The 21,557-nt window shown below is 49.0% G+C and overlaps 1 protein-coding gene across 2 annotated transcripts; it reads right to left on the bottom strand.

Moving 5' to 3' along the window:
* Nucleotides 1-374: 374 nt before the first annotated feature.
* Nucleotides 375-21,376, bottom strand: NIPAL4 (NIPA like domain containing 4). Of its 2 annotated transcripts, none has more exons than XM_060416595.1 (6): nucleotides 18,878-21,376; nucleotides 13,312-13,551; nucleotides 9,248-9,304; nucleotides 7,533-7,623; nucleotides 4,460-4,620; nucleotides 375-3,098 (listed from the first exon to the last, which is right to left on the bottom strand). In XM_060416595.1, the coding sequence occupies exons 1-6, from the start codon at nucleotides 19,005-19,007 to the stop codon at nucleotides 2,470-2,472; spliced, it is 1,308 nt and encodes a 435-aa protein (XP_060272578.1). In that variant the 5' UTR covers nucleotides 19,008-21,376; the 3' UTR covers nucleotides 375-2,469. The 2 variants fall into 2 exon arrangements, with proteins under 2 accessions (XP_060272578.1, XP_042106616.1); XM_042250682.2 differs by lacking the exon at nucleotides 18,878-21,376 and adding an exon at nucleotides 16,751-17,054.
* Between the last annotated feature and the right edge of the window lie 181 nt (nucleotides 21,377-21,557).

Here is a 21,557-nt window from a genome sequence, read left to right as displayed (position 1 = left end):
CCTGGACAAAGGCTGGTCTAGTTTAGGTCTGGGGTCACTCGGGACATGAGTGATACAGACCTACCTTGAGGATTTGTGGGGGCTTAGGCTCTTACTTAGCATTGTGATTGGTTCCTCCTAAGGGCTCAGGCATCAACAAGGGATGGTAAAAACAAACCAACGAATAAACAAGGGATGTGCAGAAGTCTTCAGCGGACTGTGTTCCCCAGACAACCTTTCCCTCTCTAGTGAAGGCTGGGCTACAGAAGACACTGGAGGGACGGGACCTCCTTGATAGCCACAACTCTCCAGAGACTGGGGCCTGGCCTGGCCCCACCACCCCCAGCACTAGAAGAACCGGTTTAATTTTTCCATGTCCGAGGAGGGCCGAGATGTAAGCATCAAGTAAACACACTCAGAGGTCTTTATTACTGACCCCACAGACCACACTCTCAGGGCCCTCAGATCATGACCATTCTCAACATCCAACGGGTTGCATTGATTTTAGTTAGAGAAATCCACAGTCATTCAAAATTGGGGCTTTGAGGCTGGAGTGCATGCAGAAAGCCAGCCTGTTCATTGGCGCTCTAAGGCCAGCAGGAGTTTGGCCTGGGCTTGGCTGTGCTGAGGGCCCGGGACATAAACACAGGCAATAGGTATGGAGTTACACAGTGGGGCTCTACACCAGCTCGGGGGGCTGAGGGCCAGAGCTTCCTTCTTGACAAATGTACTGACTCCCTTACCTCTGTATCAATGATCCTTGAATCAACTGTCACATTCTCACTGCTGGAAAGAAGACAGGAAGGGAGACGATATTAATTCTCTCTCTCCAGCTGCTCTTGGTTTTTTGACTGCCTCCAGCCAAATGTGGGGGGACCACAGGCAGTCCCCAAAGCAGGTGGTGGTGCAGCAGTTGTGGCACGCTGCCTCCCAGGGTGGGCAGCTCATCAGTGGAGTGGGGACTTGGTGGCAATCTGGTCCATGGCCAGAATGACACCCTGTACCTAGCTTACGCACCCACTTGGTCACTGAAGTTCAAAGCTGATTCCACTGGCCAAGCCTCCAAGACTTCAGCCCAGAAGTTACCCAGAGGAGACTTCCCTGGCAGCCTAGTGGTTAAGACTTTGAGCTTCCACTGCAGAAGGGGACTTCCCTGTGGTCCAGTGGTTAAGACTCCATGCTTCCACTGCAAGGGGCATGGGTTCAATCCCTGGTCTGGGAACTAAGATCCTGCATGTTGCATTTTAAACACACACACGCACCCAGAGATTACCTTTCCAACCTGGGTTCTTGGTCAGCCACCAGAGTAAACATAGGTTAGCCTCTGGTTTCCAGAGAGCTTGTGTCTGCTCTCTGCCAAATCCTGACTCTGCTCCTCACTCTTCTCCCCGTCTCCCCAAATCATATTGTGGTTTACTCCTTGAGGAAAAGGAAAGTGCATTCTACTCGACAACCAGGCTGCTTTTAAGAGTGGTGCAACTGCTGTTCTCTTAGAGTAAGGCAGAATGAAACTCTGGGCTTGGCCAGCAGAGCTCTGCTGGGAGGCACCTTTTGTTGTGGTGGTTGGTTGTATTGTTTTGAGTTCTTGGACAACCACCTGAATGTCTCTGTGACCAACTCCTTGGGGTGCATCTAGAGAGGGGCCTTTCCAGGTGGCGCTAGCAGTAAAGAACTCACCTGCCAATGCAGGAGACATAAGAGATGTGAGTTCAATCCCTGGGTTGGGAAGATCCCCTGGAGGAGGGCATAGCAACTCACTCCATTATTGCCTGGAGAATCCCATGGACAGAGGGGTGGGCTTGCAAGAGTTGGACATGACTGAAGCAACTGAGCACAGCACAGAGGTAAGGGTAGGGGTGGGGAGGATGGAAGCAGATGCTAAGCTCCAGGCTGGCTGCTCTGGGAATGGGGCTGGTGGCAGGGTTTCCCTGAGACATCAGGTGGCTTTCACAGTAAGAAGGTCAGCTGAGGTCTTGTTTCCATCTCCGAAAATGAGGTGGCAACAGCAACAAGACATTTGCCAAGAGTTGTGTGTCTACTGGTTCCGGATGGGGGGCATGGCGAGTTGCTCTCTGGGCCCCGGGGAACCAGGTGCACTTCAGCCTTGGACTTGGGAACAGTGAGTCAGTCTCAGGAGGAGAACTTCCTGATGACCAGCGTTTCAGGGAAGTTCCTGGCTTGCGCTACATTCAATGGGTCAAATCTGATCTTGCCCACAACACAGAGGAAACAAGTGGGAAGGGAGGTCCAGGGGACCTGCTGGCACCAAGTAAAGTAGGGTATTTGGTCACAGAGGCTGTGTTTCCAGGAAGTTATACCACCACTGCTCACTGAGTAGGGATTTTTCTCCTGGAAACAGCGATGAGGTATAAATCAAAGTCTCAAGAAAAGAGCCCATTGGTAAGAGTTCTGTTGGAAGTAACCAGGTGGCTCTGAAATCAAGCAGTCAGGCTGTACCACAGGGCTCATCTCACTTCTCTACTTCAGGCTTTACGAATGGGCTATAAACACTTTGGGCTTCTCTTCTGGTGATGGGGTGCTGGAGAGTTCCATGTTGTCCACCAGGACATTCTTGTCTCCAAGTCTAATGACACTGGGCTCTGGGGCAGGAGTGGCAGGTGGGTTTTTGTGCATGTGGGGCAGGCTGCTCTGGCTGATGTCCAGGTCTTTGAAAGCATGAAGCATGAATACACCCAGGATGATGGTGACAAAGCCGGAGAGGGTGCCCACTATGTCCACGGCCGACATCCTGTACCACTCCTTGAAGAGGATGATGGAGGAGGTCATCACCGTCGTGGTGAAGAACACATAGTAGATGGGGAACACCAGGGAGGTGTTGAAGATGTCCAGCGCCCTGTTGAGGAAGTTGACCTGAGTGCTGATGGAAAGCGCCAGCATGAGGGACAGGATGTAGGGGAGAGGGTGCCGCACCACTGGCAGCCCCTGGAAGAAGTTCCTGATGGTCATGCCCAGACCCTTGCTGGCGGGCACGGAGAAGGCCCCGATCACAGAGCAGATGACGATGTAGACGAGGATGTTCCTTTGTCCATAACGTGGGGCGACGATGAAGATGAGGATGAGGCAGGACACCAGCAGAAACACAGCGAACACGATGTACCCTTTGTGGGGGAGGGAGAGAGAGGACCTGAGCTGGGAGGATGCCACCAGCATCCACCGTGGCCGCAGGATGTCACATTAAGAATCTAGGCTCTGGAGGACTTCCCTGGCAGTCTAGTGGTTAAGTGCAGTGCAACGGGTGTGGGTTTATCCCTGGTCGGGAAACTAAGTCTCTTCAGCTGTGTCTGATTCTGCGACCCTGTGGACCATAGCCCACCAGGCTCCTTGGTTCACGGGATTCTCCAGGCAAGAATACTGGAGTAGGTTACTATGCCCTCCTTCAGGGGATCTTCCTGGCCCAGGGATCAAACTCACATCTCTTACATCTCCTGCATTGTCAGGCAGATCCTTCACCACTAGTCCCTCCTGGGAAGCCCTCTTATACTATGCATGCTAAGTCACTTCAGTTGTGTCTGACTCTCTCTGACCCTACCGGGCTCCTCTGTCCATGGGATTCTCAGGGCAAGAGTACTGGAGTGGGTCGCCATGCCCTCCTCCAGGGGATCTTCCCTTCCGAGGGGTTGAACCCAGGTCTCTCATGTCTCCTGCAATGGCAGCACGTTCTTTACCACGAGCGCCACCTGGGAAGCTCGTTTTGTGGCACGGCCAAATGAAAAATAAGTAAAAATAAACAGATAAATCTGTGTTGTTAAAAAAGGAAATCTAGGTTCTGGAATCAAACATGGGTTCTGGTCCCAGCAACACAACTTTTTAATAACTTGTACAAGTTATTCATTAAACCCCCAAGATCTCAGTTTCATCTTTAAAATAGGAATAATAATAGGACCTTCCCTATAGGAGCTTTTTTTGTGGGATTAAATGAGATAATATACTCGATTGACTGAATGCCCCCTCCCATTCATATATTGAAACCTAATCCCCTAATGTGACAGTATTTGGAGGTGAGGGTTTCGAGAGGTGATTAAGGTGTAAGCATAGAGCCCTCATGAAGGGATTAGTGCCCCAGGGGACTCCAGAGAGCTCCCCTGCCCCTTCCACCAGGTGAGGACACCTGGTGGTGATGTCTATGAACAAAATCTGTAGGGCTTGATCAAGGACCTGATGATGGCTTCCAGAACTGTGAAAAATGTCTATTGTTTATAAGCCACCCAGTCTATCGTATTTGAACAAAGACAGTGCAAACAAAGCATTTAGAACAGTACCCATTACATATTAAACAGCATCAACACCTATCAGACTGGGACCCTGTAAACTAGCCTTAGTACCAGGCCATCAGTTTTCCTCCCCAGACTTGCTTCCTCCTCCTCCTCCAGGTGGCAGCACCTGAGACAGCCATAACCCAGTCAGCCCTCCGCAGGGTTCACCCCCGGTGCTTTCCTGCTCAAGGGGAGCTGGAGCCTACCTGTGTCTTTCATCTTGGCAGCCATCTCCATGATGGTGGTGATCTTCTCTTCCTCGGGGGCGTGTATCACCATCACTGTGCTGCCAGCCACGCAGATCACACAGCCCAGCTTCCCCAGGAGGTTCAGACTCTCCCTCAGGAAATACGAGGAAAAGACGGCACTGTGTGCAGAAGAGGAGAAAGGGCTCAGAGTAGCCAGGCTGGCCCCAGCATCCTGGAGAAAGGCCAGGGCAGAGCGAGGGCTCACTGCTCTTCCACGTGGGAGCTTTTCTGGACCCCTTGGAAATGTCTGAAATAGAAACTTACTTATGGGAGGGCTACAGTGTAGGCTGGAGGAATGGACAACAGCCACATGAATTTCTTTCATTTAGAGACGGAGAGTATCCCCTATCAGAAGAGTTGGAAGAGCCCTTCAGAGCACTCTTGTCTAACTTCCTACCCAGTGAGCACATCTTCTGTAACACTGCAAACAAATGTGAAACACTTTCAGCTTTGGCTTGTATGTCTCTTGTGGCAAACAGCTCACCCCTTCACAATGTGGATGAATCCATTGTAGGTTCATTCTATGAGGTATTACCCAAATGTGGTTATTTCTACTTGTCCCATATCTTATTCCTTGCACCATACAGAACAAATCCATCCCTTCTTCCATCTGTATATGCCAGCATAAACAACCACCATGACCATCACAGGCACTGTGTCTTGAGCACTTTATCAGCAGGCACTGCATGCGTGCATGCACAGCTGAGTCCAAGTCTGACCCCATGGACTGTAGCCCGCCAGGCTCCGCTGTCCAAGGAATTTTCCAGGCAAGAACACTAAAGTGGGTTGCCATTTTCTACTCCAGGGGATCTTCCTGGCCCAAGGATCGAACCCATGTCTCTTGCATCTCTTGCACTGGCATTATGCTAGGAACTTTCTGTTTATTACCTCACTGCTGCTGCTGCTTCTGCTAAGTCGCTTCAGTTGTGTCTGACTCTGTGCGACCCCATAGATGGCAGCCCACCTGGCTCTCCCATCCCTGGGATTCTCCAGGCAAGAATACTGGAGTGGGTTGCCATTTCCTTCTCCTATGCATGAAAGTGAAAAGTGAAAGTGAAGCCATGTCCGGCTCCTAGCGATCCCGTGGACTGCAGCCTACCAGGCTCCTCCATCCATGGGACCTTCCCGGCAAGAGTACTGGAGTGGGTTGCCATTGCCTTCTCCGTATTACCTCACTAACATCTATTAAATGGGCGTATATTCTTTACTTCTCAGAGTTGTATTACCTCACTAACATCTTACAACTCTGAGAAGTAAAAAATACACTTATGCCCATTTAATAGATGAGAAAACTGAGTCCCATAGAAGCTTAAATGGTGGCAAGATCACACAACTAATAAGAGACAAGCCAGAATTTGAGCTCAAATTCTGTCTAATTATAAAGCCTATGGTTTTTCCCTCTACATCTCACTGAGGAGAATTGTGACTTGAGTCTTTTCTGGGCAAAACACCTCCAGTTCCTTGCTGTTCTTTGGTGATATAACTTTCATTCCTCCAAATGAGCTGGCAAAAGTGAGGGAAGATGGGAGGGAAATGGGACAAGACAAGTATGATCCCTGGGGAATGCTTCTGTTGCTTTACAAGGGTGGCATTACTTTAGGGTAAAAATCTGTTGGCTGACCTAAGGTCACCCAGTAAGCTTCACGAGTCCTGCTTAAAGAGATCAGGAAAGAGGGGACTATTGTCTAAGCTCCTCTAAATGTCTCCCATCTCTCCTCTCAAACTACCAAAAGCATCTTACCCACAATGCCTTTTTACCAGCATTTGGTGGCCTTAGCAAAGGCAGGGGTCACAAAGTAAAGGGTTCCCTGCCTCTCCTAACTACCTGGGATGGGAATTTGTAAACTAACCAGATATGCAACAATGGTATCACAGCTACATCAGCCAACTATGCCGTGTGAGTCATGGCTCTATCTGGCTTTTGAGTGTATAGATGTTGCAAGATTATCTTCAAGCTGGTAAAACAAAACAGGAAATTATAGGTATTGGGTGTGGTAGGCTGGCACTTACCAGGACTCCATGATTAGGGCAACAATCAGAGCCAGCTTCAAATGGGACTCAGGACCCCCACAGAGGAGGGGTCTTATAGCTTGGGAGGAACAGGGCAATGGGAAGCACACATATGTAATAGCAGTTACCTTTAAAAATCATCAAACATTTTCCAGGAAACATGGCCTAGTGATTAAGCATCCAGACTCTGAAATTAGACTGCCTGGGAGGGAATCCTGGCTCAGTCTCCAGGGATCTGGGTGACCTTGGCCAAGATGCTTAACCTCTCTTGGCCTTAGGTCTCCCCTCCTTTCTAATTAGTAGGGATACTGTGAGGATTAAAGGTGGTGCACTGGTAAAGAAGACTCGGGCTCAATACCTGGATTGGGAAGATACCTGGAGAAAGCATAGGTCACTCATTCCAGTATTCTTGCTTAGAAAATTCCATGGGCAGAGGAACCTGGCAGGCTACAGTCCACGAGGTCACAAGAGTTGGACACGACTTACTGACTAAACAAGAACAACAACAAAACCCCTAAACACGTTAGCCATGGATATTCTGCAGTGCCGATTCTGTAGTGCACTTTCTGTGCATTATCTCATTGAGGCCTTGGAGCTATGCCTTCAGGCAGGCATTATGAACATCCCCACTTAGGAGATGGGAAATTGACATTTAGAGTAGTTAAGTGACCTGCCATGTACTGTAACTACAAAGTGGCAGAGATAAGGTTAGAACTCAGGGACAGTTAATCTAGGGCTTGTACTTTCAATGTGTGGGCACCAAAACACTGACATGAGACCTTCAGCCTGGTGGCAGGGACAGCCCTTTCCCTGGATGGGGCTTGGCCTGTCCCTTCACTGCCCAGGCAGTAGAAGCGATGCTAGAACAACAGGCAGCACGCAGCCCCCAGCACAGAGCCTCTTTCCGGGAGCTGGGACTGACCCAGGTCCCTGACTGCAAGTAGCGATTGACCCCATTTGGCAGTTTCAGACATCAACTGAAAACGTGAAGGAGTCAGAGAGAGCAGGAGAGGGGACTAACCTTATGAGGATACTCAGCGCTCCCAGAGGGGTGACGACTGTGGCAGGAGCGAATGCGTAGGCCCCAAAGTTGGCAACTTCCCCAGCAGCCACTAGGAAACGAAGGGAGAGAAGAGGTCACAGTGGCTCTGATGCGCCATCTCCAGCCCAAATGAATGTGGGTGGAGACAGCTTTGGTGTTCACCCATTCACAGAATCCCAGACCAGCATTCATTACAATCCCGATCCTTAAGCTTTCTCCCTGCAGAATCTCATCTAAAGGTCAGGCCCAGACCATCCTGACCAGATCCTCTCATTTCAAAGATAAGGAGGTGGCCTAGAGTCCAGGGTCACATGGCACCTTCATGTTCTAGAGGTCTCTTGGGTTCTAGCCTAAGCACAGTTAAGGGTATCTCAGACCAATGATTGGTCTGTATGATTAAATAAGTTCTAAAAAGTGGGGCAGCAAGGAGATAGAACCAGTCAATCCTAAAGGAAATCAACCCTGAATATTCATTGAAAGGACCGGTGCTGAAGCTGAAGCTCCAATACTTTGGCCACCTGATGCGAAGAGCCTACTCATTGGAAAAGACCATGTTGCTGGAAAATATTAAGGGCAAAGAGGAGAAGGAAGCAACAGGATGAGATAGTTGGATGACATCATTGACTCAATGGACATGAATCTGAGCAAACTCTGGGAGATGGTGAGGACAGAGAAGCCTGGCATGCTGTAGTCTCTCGTGTCGCAAAGAGTCAGACATGACTCAGTGACTGAACAACAACAACTAGGAAATGTGAATTATCAAATAAAGAAACAGCCACAGTCATTGATTCTCCAGGTACCAAATGGTCCATGGAGCTGTCTTTCCCAGAGTAGTGGTGGATAGTCTAGACTGACAGGCAGGTGGTTAGACAGACATTCCCAAAGGGTCTACTTCTCCCCATGTGAGTTTCCAGTTTGCAGACTCCTGTCTCTCTGCTCATAGAGAATGATCTGGGTCTGCCCTTTCAAAGCAGGTGATGAATGTGATAACTCTTGCTAAGACAGGGATCAAAACCTGACTTGGGTTATAAACAGAAAGTTCACTACTTCTCCATCCATCCCAAAGAATTAGGGTTTGAAAGCCAGAAAGGGTGGTGGAAAGTGGGGGGAAATGTGTGAACGTGCAAGTTTAGACAAACCTTAGGTGGCAGACCAGTCACATCCTAAGTGAGCCAACAACTGCTGGGGAATGGGACAGCTGAGTTAGGAGTCCTGGGCTGTGCCCTGTAGGAGTCTGGGAGACTCTGGCAGTCATAGCTCCCTGCCTTTCAGGGGAAGTTGAGAAATTATACCTTTATCATTACCAGTTCTGTACAAACCCCTCTGGGGACAGATGCTTTGTGGATGAAAGACATCACTGTGGATGGAGAAAGTAACCTGAGGGGCCAGGTAAAATGTTCTGCCTGCAAAGACTATCAAGGTTTCCCCCTTAGAAATCTGGGCCTTGGATGCATATTTTGCACAATAGAGACGTCTATTCCTTCTTTCATCTCTGCCTCTATCATCAATAGGGCAGCGTCCTTAATAGCAAAGAACCCACTTACAAGGGACTTCTCTGGTGGTCCAGTGCCTAAGACATTGAGTTCCCAAAGCAGAGAGCCTAGGTTTGACCCCTGTTTGGGGAACAAAGATTCTGTGTACTGCAACAAAGACCGGGTACAGCCAAACCAAAAAGAGAGAAAGGACCTACTTACTCGTGAGAAATCCAGCCCACCACATTGAGTCCTTCAGGTAGCCATAGCCTCCATCCACTGTAGAAAGGAATGCGCCCTGAGTTAGAGGTTGGCCACACGGTCCCAGCACCTTTCCTTCCCTCCTTTTCCTCCCCAGCCTCCGATGGTTCAGTACACGGCAGCTGTGGTGCATCCTCCAGGCTTCCTTCTGGGCCCTCTGCTGAGCGAGTGCATCCCTTCCAAAGTTTGAAGTTCCGTCTGGATGCTCATGTCCCTAGTTCATGTATGCATCCTGATCCTTTCTTCTGAGCCCTGATGTGTATCCGGTTACTTACTCAACACCTCTTGGGTCTATCACAGGCATCTCAAACTCTGTCCTAAATGGAACTCTTGATTTTAAAATGCTCCCACCCACCAAATGAGGGCTGGATTCAATGGTAAAGAATCCACTTGCTGATGAAGGAGATGCAGGTTTGATCCTTGGGTTGGGAAGATCCCCTGGAGAAGTAAATGGCAAGCCACTCCAATATTCTTGCCTGGGAAATCCCAGGTGGGCTGCAGTCCATACAGTCGCAAAAGAGTTGACAAGACTTAGCGACCAAAACAGCAATAACCCACCAAATGAAATTCAGTAAGGGACACCTCTACGTATCTAGTTGCTTGATCCAGAAACCAGGGAATCACACTGGACCCTCCCATTACTCCACTGTCTGCATCCAGTCCATCCTGTACATTCTGTCTCCAAAAAGCATCTACACGTGTCCACTCCACTGCTACCACCCAACTCCCAGGCACTATTACTTCTGGCCTGGGTGGAGGCAACTGCCTTCTAGGATTCCTCCAGCTCAATCCTGTGCCTTTATAATCCATTCCTTTCATAGTAGCCAGGGTTTTTTAACAATTATGTCACTCCTCAGCTTAGAGCTGGCCAGTGGCTTCAAAATACTCTTAGGATAAAGACCAGGATTCCTAACAAGCCTGAGCCTAGTTGTGACCCTGCTCACCTCTCCAAAGGCATCTCCCACCACTCTTCCTACTATAGTCTAGCCACTCTGGCTGTCTTTGCATTCTTCAAAAATGATGAGTTTGTTTTGACCTTAGGGGCTTTGTGTGTGTTTTTCCGTGTTCAGAATAGTCTTCTTAACAATATTTGCCTGTATCTTTACCTACTCTACAGGTCTCCACTTGACGCTGCTTTCCCTAAAATGCCCTCCCTTGGGTTTTTCTCTCATCACACTCATTAGTGACACTTACTGTCTATAATTTGAATTGATCTATTTATTTTCTGGCATTTCCCCTACTAAAATGGAAGCTCCACGAAGCCAAGAATTGTGTCTGCTTTGGTCACATGGTGGACTCAGAGCCTGGCACACAGTCAAACCCAAGGTTAGCGATGAGGAGGAGGAGAAGGAGGATGGGTTTTAGACAGTTTTGTCTAAAACTTGAATGTGTTTTTTTGTAAATGCCCATTTTTCTAAGATAGCCCTTAGCTTTCATCAGGTTCTTAAGGGAGTCAGAATCTCCCATAAAAATTAAGAGCTCTGAGAGCATTTTATTGAGTTGAAATCTCAGAAGGTATCGAAATAGCAGATTGGAGAAAAAAACTCATTTCAGGAAAGTTGCCTTTCTGAATGATCAATGATACCTGCCCTGCTCTCTCCTGAGTGCAAGCAGCTATTTTTCTGGTACTTTAGGGGGTTTCCAGCCTTTGGAACACTTGTCTCCATAGAGATAGAGCAGCAATGACCGCTGACCTTGACTTTATCCCCAAACCTCACAGCTCTCCATTTTTAGAGCACATCTGATTCTAGTCCCGGGTATCCAACTGTGTCAGGCCCTCCCACTTCGATCACAGTAATACTAATACTAGTGCTTAGTCTATGCCAAGTATCTCTCTAAACACACGACATATTTCCACAACAATCCTTTAGCCTGGCCTATTCCTATCCCCAGTTTGTCAGATGAGGAAGCTGAGGCACAGAAAAATGAGTTTTCTTGCCCAGGATCACATCACCAGGAACCAAGGAGCTAGAGTTGGTACTCAAGGAGTCTGCTTCCAAAGCTCAGTGTCCCGCAGAACATTAAATTGGACACGTCCAAACCTGAACACATCAGCTTCCTATAAACCTGCTCCTCCTGAATCCTTTATCTCAGAAAATAGCATCATCATCTTCTCAGTTGCCCAAATCGGAGAGTTCTGAGTCATCCTGACTCACTTTTTCACCCTCCCTTTGGAGCCAGGCACCATCAAATTCAGTACATTGTATCTTCAAAAACTATCCCTGGACTTCACCACTTGTCTCCATTCCCATTGCAGTTTCCTTGCCCAAGATCTGTTGTTTTCCTCCCCTAACTTGTCTCTTAGCCTCCCATCTTACCCCCAAATCCATTTTGCACCCAGCAGCTAGGGGTCTTTTCAAATCATAAATCGAACTATATCATTTATGCCTGCTTAAAACTTTCATCACTTACAATTACACTTAAACCCTGGAGCCTAGTTTATAAGACTTTTCATGAGCTGGCCCTTACCCCATCTCTTACCCCTCCATGCTCCAGCCATCCTGAGATACTTGCAACTTCTAATATCAATCACACTCTCTCACCCCTGGGCCTTTGCACATGCTGTTCTTTCTGCCTGGAATTCTACATCTTTCTCCTTCCCCCACCTTGTTATCTCAATGTCATATAGTCTCAGCTCCTCAAATTAGCCTTTACAGGAAACCTCCCCTACCCTCCAAGCCTAAGATTTACATGCTCCTCTAAAATATTGCCATCAGTTCAGTTCAGTCGCTCAGTTGTGTCCGACTCTTTGTGACCCCATGGACTGCAGCACTCCAGGCTTCCCTGACCATCACCAACTCCCAGAGCTTGCTCAAACTTATGTCCATTGAGTTGGTGATGCCATCCAACCATCTCATCCTCTGTTGTCCCCTTCTCCTCCTGCCTTCAATCTTTCCCAGCATCAGGGTCTTTTCCAGTGAGTCAGTTCTTCACATCAGGTGGCCAAAGTATTGGAGCTTCAGTTTCAGCATCAGTCCTTCCAATGAATATTCAGGACTCATTGCCTTTAGGATTGACTGGTTTGATCTCCTTGCAGTCCAGGGGACTCTCAAGAGTCTTCTCCAACACCACAGTTCAAAAGCATCAATTCTTTGGCATTCAGCTTTCTTTATGATCCAACTCTCACATCCATACATGACTACTGGAAAAACCATTTTCCCCATGATAGCACTTAACATGCTACAGAACAAGTGCTCATTGATTTGCCTATCTCTCTCACTCGACCCAATGACCCACAAGGGCACTGTGTCCCCAGGTCTAGCATGGCACCTGGCACACAGTAGGGACATAATGAATGATGATTAAATGGCAAGATTCTTTTACATAGGATTCCTTTTCTCAACAACTGTTTCATGGATATACATCTTATTTTCCAAACAAGCAAATCCCAGTGGACAGAGACTCAGTAATTCTTCTGTAGCCTATAGAGGAGCTCAGATTGCTAGTGAGGACACATTACTGCCTGACACTGTTATGGGCAGAAGTTTTATATTCCCATTTTTTATAGAAGTTATGCCTTGCCTACAATGACACAATCGGTAAGAAATAAAGCCAGGGGATTTCTTTGGTGGTCTAGTGGCTGAGACTCCATGCTCCCAATGTAGGGAGCCTGTGTTTGATCCCTGGTCAGGGAACTAGATCCCACATGACATAGCTAAGAGTTCTCATGCCACAACCAAAGATCCTGCATTCAGATCGAAGTTCCCAAGTACCGCAACTAAGACCTGGTGCAGCCCCAAACAAAAAAACAGAACTAGACGTGGGGTTTCTTAGTCTTGGCCCTGGGACTTTTCCCTGTCTTCACCCCAATTAACGGATCATGTAGTTCTCACGAACTGCTGGATTATAAAGGAAGGTCTCCTGCTGGTGGATGAGATTCCCAATGGGATGGACAGCGGGCCTTTTGTGCCCATCTAGGACCAGCTCGCAAGCTGCTCCAGTGGGCCCACAAATAGAGGCTCACAGGGCTGGCTGAGGGCTCGCCACCCGACACCCCATCTGCACCTGCCCCCTCAGGAGCCTACCAGCCCGCGTGGCGCCCGAGGCCACCAGTCGCTGTAGGCCCTTCTTCTTGAGGATGACGCTGCTGCCGACCAGGAAGCTGGACAGGATGGCCAGCCCCAGACCGACGTAGAAGCTGTAGTTCTTCCTGAACCTCTCCTGCCAGCTGTTGGAGGTGACATTACTGGGCACCTCAGGCTGGAGGTCACTGATGATCTGGCACAGGACTTTTTGGGAGGAGCAGTACAGGCTGATCAGGGAACCTGGGAAGAGCATGGTGAGAGTTAGGTGGGGGCATCTGTGTGCTTTAGAAGCGCTGGGACGGGCCACTGTTTCAGACTCCACGCTTCAGCTACTGCCACATTCCATCCACATCCTGGGCTCCAAACTACAAAGGAACAGTTAAGGTTCACCGAGTGCTTACTCTAGGCAAGGGACTTTATGAACTCATCAAGTTCTCCCAACCACATGTCAGGTAAGCACTGTCTTTGATTCCCATTTCATAGATGTGAAGACGGAGGCCATGAGAGGTCAGGAACCTTGCCTAAGAACACAGGCTGTCTGACTCCCGAGCTCCAGCACCTCATCACTAAGCCAGAAAGATGTTCCCACACACCAAACAGGGGCCCCCAGCTCTCAGGCATCACTGAATCCAACCTCCTGGCCTCCACAAGAAACATCTCCCACCCTCTGGGCACAGAGGCCTCCAACAGCTCAGGAGCACACATATTCTCCCCTTCCAGAGGCTTCTTCACTTATACTTAACTCCAGCCACAGCAGGGAGTCCCTACAAGTAACAGGAGCGAGCGAGGCTGGAGTGCACAGCCCCTCTGAGGCCTGAAGGTGATGAAATACCAGCATCCTTGTCTATGAGAACCAATTATCCCAGGTCTTACTTCAAAGACCTCTGATGTGCATGGTCAGTGGCTGGGGCCTCCTTCAGGCCTCAGAGGAATCAGGGTCCATGCCATCCCACACAGGCTTTGTCTAGGCTCTCTTTCCAAGTCCCTGAGTCTGCAAGAATCATCAGTTCTCATGCCCTTCAGCCAGCACACTCTTGCTGGTTCTTCTGGCCCAAACAGCAAAGACAAGAGGACAAACCTGGGCATGAGAGGCAGACCCTGAGTCAGTAGAATGAAGCTGCCCAAGTTCAAGGAATCAGGACAAAATACAGGCTGGGACTCACAAGGCCCACCACTCCAGGACTTTCCAGGAGAATCTTTGTCATGGAAACAGCACAGTGATGATGCCCAGGGTTTTACCTGAAGAAACTGGGGCCCTGACAAGCTCGGTAACCTGGGGCTACATTGGTGATAAGCAGTGAAACCAGCATTATTTCTCAAGAGCATAGAATGCCAAAGTCCATGCTCTCAGTCACTACATACACTTCACAAAGCAGGTGGCACGGGGGCTGGGTTTCACTCAGCCTCTTGAAGGTTATTGTAAAATATGAACTCACTGCTAACATTTAAAAATCAGGAGATTTCCCACAAAAACTCCACTTCAGGGCTGCCTTTGCTTACCTCTCTGGGTATGCGGTCCCATAGGCAACCGCTGGCCATAGCTCAGCAGGGTTTTTGCCCCTAGATAGGACACGATCTTTGCGATTCCCCAGAGTCCATACCCAGCTCTCTTCAGTCATCGTTGTTTTGTTCTTGGCCCCTTGAGGCATCTGAGTTTGTGACTTTTGGTGGAGAAGGTCTTTTTCAAACTGTGTGTCACAAAGAGCCAAGCTCCTGTGCCAAGGATATAAGGCTGGGCCTAGCACTTCCCCTTGGGCCAAGCTAGACCTTTGGGCCTGCACTGGAAGAGCCTCAGTGCCCAGAAGATGAGGCAGCTTTAGCTCTGGTACACCTGGAACACAGAGTGGCATTTTGGTGGAACAAAGGAAGGGCAATGTTGACCCCGCTTCCACAGCAGAGAAAGCATGGAGTAGCAGCAGCCCATCTAACCATCTTTCTTCTCAGCTGGGAAAACAGAGGCCCTGAGATGGCGAAGGATTTGCTTGAGTCTCGCACAAGCCTGGAGGCAGAACTGGGTCTGGAACCCAGCAGAGACACCCAGGCGTCTTCTGCAGTGGGAGACCTCTCTTTCCCACACCTGTGTCACAATCCAGAGAAGAGCAGACGAGAAACCATCTGGGTCCTTAATCAGACTTGTCCTGACTGCTCACTCCTGTTTCTCCACTTGGACAGGAGTCAAGTCCTGGGAGTTCCCTGAGTTCAGGAAAATAGCCAGAGCTGGGAGGATGCTGGCCAAGGAAGGCAACTCCTCAGAGGAAGTCCAAGCCCACCCCCACGCCCTTCCCCTGCCCTCCTGAAGGTACATCTCCAGCAGGTGGAGCCAAAGGGTGGGCTTGGCAGTTTGGGGGAGGCCTGAGATGCCCAAGGAGCTGAGTGCCCTCCATCAAGTGAAGTCTTCCCATAGCGGGGGAAAGAAAAGGAGGGAAGGCTGAGGGCCAAAGGGAACCCAATCCTGAGGAGGATGCGCTGCTGCCAAATGGATGCTGAGCCAGATGATCCCTACCTCTCCCCTAGAATATGCTCGGACCGGAACATATTTATCCCCAGGGGAAGGTGAGGCTGAAAATGAACTGCACTGTTGTTCAGAAAACCAAAGACAGCCAACACCCAACAGGCCTGTTTTGAAAGCTTCACTGGAGAAGAGAAGTTAGAAAAACATGGATATTCCACAGGCTGCAATACCAAGACAGGTAGAAAAATGGAGATATGCCAGAAAATGGGGTGAGCACAGTGGTGTGAGCACAGGTTTTAGAATCCAAGAAGCCTGGTTTTATATTCCATATCCCCACTGTATTACTTTGAGCAAGTTCATCGGACTTTTCAGAGCCTCAATTTCTGTCTGTCTCTGGGATGATGACAGAGGTGGTAATATCTACCTGCCTTCTAGAGCTGTGTTAAGGATTAGTTGGGATAATGCAAGTGAAGAGCCTAGTCCACTCCGCAGGTTCATAACTCGAGCATGAGGCTCAGCATCTTTCCTTTTCCTTTCCTGGGTTTTCCTTCCCTCTTTTTCCTAAAAGGTGGATATGGATTTGGGGGTGGTGGGGCTCTGTGCCCACTCCCCTATCTCTGGTGAGCCCCAGGGAGACAGGCCTGGGCAGGTACTAATATCCGAAGCAACTATACATAAAAGAAGCCCCGACACCCTCCCCTCAACCCTTTGGATGGACCAGCTCCAATCAATCAAGCCACGCCTCCTTCTCCCACTCCCCCCTCTTCCCCTCCTCCCCGCCCCCCAGGTCCAAAGAGGGGGAAAGCCAGCCAGAAGCCTGCTCCTCCCCAAGACGGGCTTGAGAACTAGGTGGAGGGATAAGCGCAAACCCCATGCCCCGTTTGGGGTCCCCTGGCAGGAGAGGACGCGGAAGAAAGGAGCAGCGTGAAGGGAAGGCAAAGCGCAAGGTGCACCGGGTCCCCGCCGGCCCCCGCCGGCCTCACGCACCGTTCTCGCAGCTGCTGTTGCTGGCCGGCAGCTCCATGGGGCTCTGGGCGCTCGCACCGGCTCACGGGCTGCCGGCGCCCCGGCTCCCCGGCTCCGGAGCAGGTGGCTGAGAACTGTCCCAGCGAGGCCAGCTCCCTGGGGTCAGGACCCGGGGGTGGGGAGAATGACGCGCCCCAGAGGGGGAGGGTCCCCGGGGAGGAGCCACCTGGCCTCCTGGGCAACTCCGCGGGCTGGGGGCTCCTTGCTCGTGCTGCCCGCGGAGGGGTGCATGCCCTCCTGGGGTGCGGAGGCTGCCTGGCACACTGCGAGGGATCACCACCACACGCCACAGGGTGCGAGAGGGCGGGCCCCCCCGGTGCCGCCCCGCTGCGCGATGCCAGACGACACCCAGTTCCGTCCAGATGACACAGTTGATGCGCTGCATCGTGGCTGCAGAGGGAGCAATTTTCTGGCCGAGGTGGAAGTGGGAATGTGGGGGTGGAAAAGGGGGCTCTGCTGTCAGCTGGAGCCCTCTCGGGCTAGGGGTGTCTGGGACCCTGGTTTTTTTTTTGTTTTTTTTTTTTCCTTTCTGCCTGCCTTCCAGCCTCCCTGCCTTATTCATTCTACGTGTTTGATGGGCACGGGGACAATAATAGGTACCAGGCACAAAAAGTAGGTACTCAACAAATGGTCCATACATATATGTGGAATGAATGCGGGGTGGAAACTTAGTAAACTGAATGAGAGAAGGGAATGGAGTACTTAGAGATCAAAATGAATCAGAAATATTCCCTGTCCCCTAAGAACCTTATATATCCTTAATAGGGGAAACAAAATGGGATCAACTTCCCAGAGACTAGGGCTTTCCAAATCACCATTAAAAAGGAAAATGGAGGTGAGGGAAAGTACATTTGTTACTGTGGGGTCTAGTAAAAAGTTCAAGAAACACTGAGCTGGACCATAAAAACACTTGGGCAGTCCTTGCTTATGGGCCAGTCACAGCTGTTAGTGCTGAAAAGTCCCCAGTTCATTTAATCCTCATGACAACCTTACTTGCAGCTTTATGATTTAAAGAAAGGATATTGAGAGAGAGATCGAGCAACTTGCCCCAGAGTCCCAGCTAGGAAGTGGAAGAGCCCAAATGAAATGCATGCTCCTAGCAGCCACACCGAGCCTGGCATTTTAGGCCAAAATAATCTTGTGCTCCCAAGTAGCGAAGACATGGGACTGCCATGTTGTGGTCAGTTCTGTTAGGTCACTGGCCTCCTGGAGGAAATAGCTTCTTAAAGTAGTTATTTACTGAGTCCTCACTCCCAAACAGTTACTAAAGCCTTACAGGCATATTTCATTGACACCTTCTGTGAGGCAGATGCTAATCTCCATGGTACAGATAAGGGAAAATTGTATAATTTTTTGATTATGAAATAATTTTGAATTTACAGAAGAGTTACAAAAATATTACAGAGTTCCCATATACCTATCACCAGTTTCCCATAATAACATCTTACATAGGAATAGAAAAAGTCATATTTTAAATACTGAGAAACACACCCCTCCCAACACCACAAGGTCCCATAGCCACTAAGTGAGGGTGTCAGGAGTAAAAGAGCTGCTGTGCCCCCAGCTGTCTCCCCAATCACCACCCTCCACCCTTTACTAGTGGCCTTCTAGCTGGGACTCAAAGGATGGGTTCTTCCAGCGTGTGGCTTCTCTTAACTTTCTGAATAACTTTAAAAAGTTACCTTGTCTCTAGAAGGATCAGTTTCCTTACCTGTCAAATAAGACAGCCCTTTTTTCTCCTTTCTGTCTCTCTGTGTGTGTATCCATTATCTGTAAACTTTACCATGGGGTCTAGGGTAGGGTAGGTAGGGCAGAGGTCCAGAGATTAGAAAGGAAAGGGAAGCAACAGATCCAAGTTCATATGTCTTTACCCCTAACATCCAAGCCTGTCCCTAACCATGGAGGGATGTGGCACTGGAGTTCGAATGGAAGTGAGTACTTCTCAAGACCAGCGTGAACTGGAATGCACAGCAGCCAGAAACAGATTGGCCCTCCTGGGAAACGATACTTCATTACAGGAAAATGAATGAATCTATGCTACCATGAGGGAGAACATGACAAGAGAATTTAGTTTGTCTTTGCTCTTACCTGGGCTTCCCAGATGGTGCAGTGGTAAAGGATCCATCCACCAATGCAGGAGGTGCAAGAGACACAGGTTCGATTCCTGGGTTGGGAAGATCCCCTGGAAAAAGGAAATGGCAACCCAGTATTCTTGCATGGAAAATCCTGGAAAACAGAGGAGCCCGGCAGGCCATAGTCATGGGGTTGCAAAGAGCTGGACACGCCTGAGCATGTGCACACTCCTAGTTAAGCATTTCTGCCACTCAGATCCCACCTGTGCTATAAAACAGAGTCCATCTCTGAGGCTGGCCAAGGTACAACCCTCAAACTCTCACTGCATTTTTCCAAGGACACAGGACAAGAGAGATGGAACGCTTCGCTTTGGCCTGGGCTTTTTAAGTCACAAGAGAAGATCTTGGGTTATCACTGCCTTGTGCCAGAGCTGAGCCTAGGTAGTGGCAGACAAACACATGCATGTTCTTTAATACATTAATTGTATACATGTGATTTGTGGAGCTGCTAAATTTCAGAGTATGGGTCAGGGGCACCCTTGCCCAGTTTAAGGGCAATACCGAGTTCACCCTGTGCTTTGAGGCAGGGCTTCTCAGAGTTAGATGGATTTCATGTTTTAGGACAAAGGGCTGAGGTGCAGGGAACTGGGATCTATTGGAGGGTCTTCCACACCCTCTCTGGGCCTCTGGGTCCCTGTTTGTTCTAGGAGGGGGTGGAGCCTCCCCAGGGGTGGCATCGAACATCCCGGGAGTGCAGACATAAAGGGCCCTATTGAACTGCAGGCTCCTCGGCTGCTGTCCTGACAAAGCCCTTTTCTCCCTGAGCCACAATAGGCCTGTCAGGTAGGTCGCAGGGCCTGCAGCATTGTCTCCCCAGAAAAGAACAACAGGGCTCACTGTCCATCCCAGGCTCAGTCTCCCAGGGGAGGGTGGGTAGCTTTGGAAGAATCTAACCAGTCAGAGACAGATGGGCTCTGTTCTTAGCCAGCCAGGGATGGGCAAGCCAGCTACATCTCATTTGGCCACTTATTCAGGGAGGAGCAGGAAAACAAATTTACTAAAACCCGAATTCCTAAAAATTTGGCTTAAGTGCATCTCCAAATATTTTATGTTATAAAGCTGCACTGTCCAATATGGTAGCCACCAGCTCCATGTGGCTATTTAGAACTTGGAAAGAGGCTAACCTGAACTGTGCTTTATGTGTAAAACAGGAATTGTTACCATTTTGGGCCAGAAAATCCTCTGTTGTGGGGGGCTGTCTTATGCACTGTAGGGAGTTTAGCAGCATCCCCAGTCTCTGCCCTTTGGATGCCAGTTGCACACCATACCTCTGCCTGCCATCCTCTACCCCTCTTGGTTCTGATAACCCAAAACAACCCAGACAATTGCCAAAATCACCCCTGATCAAGAATCATCCAGATTTCAGAAACTTAGTAAGAAAAAAAGGTATATAATATCTCATTCGATAATTTTCTAGTATTGATTACATGTTGACATGATTATTTCTTGGATATACTACATTAGGTACAACACAGAACTGTGGTGTTGGAGAAGACTCTTGAGAGTCCTTTGGACAGCAAGGAGATCAAACCAGTCAGCCCTAAAGGAAATCAACCCTGAATATTCATTGGAAGGACAGATGCTGAAGTTGAAACTCCAATACTTCGGCTACCTGATGTGAAGAAGTGACTCATTGGAAAAGATCCTAATGTTGGGAAAGATTGAAGGCAGAAAGAGAAGGGGGTGACAGAGGATAAGATGGTGAGATAGTATCACTGACTCGATGGACATGCGTTTGAACAAACTACAGGAGATAGTGAAGGACAGGGAAGCCTGGTGTGCTGCAGTCCATGGAGTTGCAAAGAGTAGGGCACAACTTAGCGACTGAACAACAATCAATTATTAAAACTGCTTTTCTCTACTTCTTTTTACCTTTTATAAAGTGGCTACTGAACAATTTACAATTATTGGGTTGGCCAAAAAGCTCATTTGAGTTTGCCATATGATCTTATAGAAAAACCCAAACAAATTTTTGGCAAACCCAATATATATAGAATGTGGCTCACATTCTTTTTCTTATTAGACAGTGCTCTTACAGAGGAAGAGACTGAGGGCCAGAGAGGAAAGATGACCCGTGGTAGTTTACAGAGCAACACAGAAGCAGAGTTCCAATCAGGTTTCCAGACTGGCACCCCAGACCAATGCTTCTAGTCCCACACAGTTTCACAGTGGAAAGGATATTCCAGAATCGATATACAGGATGTTTCCAGTGTGGTGTGGCTATAAAGCACTGGAGGAAGAATACAGAATAAAGACATGAGTAATAGAAATGTTATTTTTAGAGGGCTTGCTATATATTTTATGTATGCTCATTTAATCTTTGCAACAACCATGGGAAGCAAGGGTTCATTATTTTCCCCATTTTCCAGTCCAGGGAGGACACAGTCTGTAATGTGAGAAGCCAAGAGTTAAAGGCAGACACTCTCTTCAATACCACACACACTACTTACAGTCCCAAGTCTAGTACCATCCCATGAGACTTGGGTGGGCCACTTTTCCTCCTGGCATCCTATACCAGGTAAAGGGGCTGGAAAAGATGCACCTTATGGTCCTTTCCAGTCCTGGAGAGCTGGTCTTCAGGGCAGGGAGGGGATGGACAGAGTGCTGTCACCTCCTCCAGGCTGACCTGGAATCAC

The sequence above is a fragment of the Ovis aries genome, chromosome 5 (genome assembly GCF_016772045.2).
Source record: "Ovis aries strain OAR_USU_Benz2616 breed Rambouillet chromosome 5, ARS-UI_Ramb_v3.0, whole genome shotgun sequence".
Taxonomy (NCBI): Eukaryota; Metazoa; Chordata; class Mammalia; order Artiodactyla; family Bovidae; genus Ovis; species Ovis aries.
This window is presented reverse-complemented; position numbering and strand designations above follow the sequence as displayed.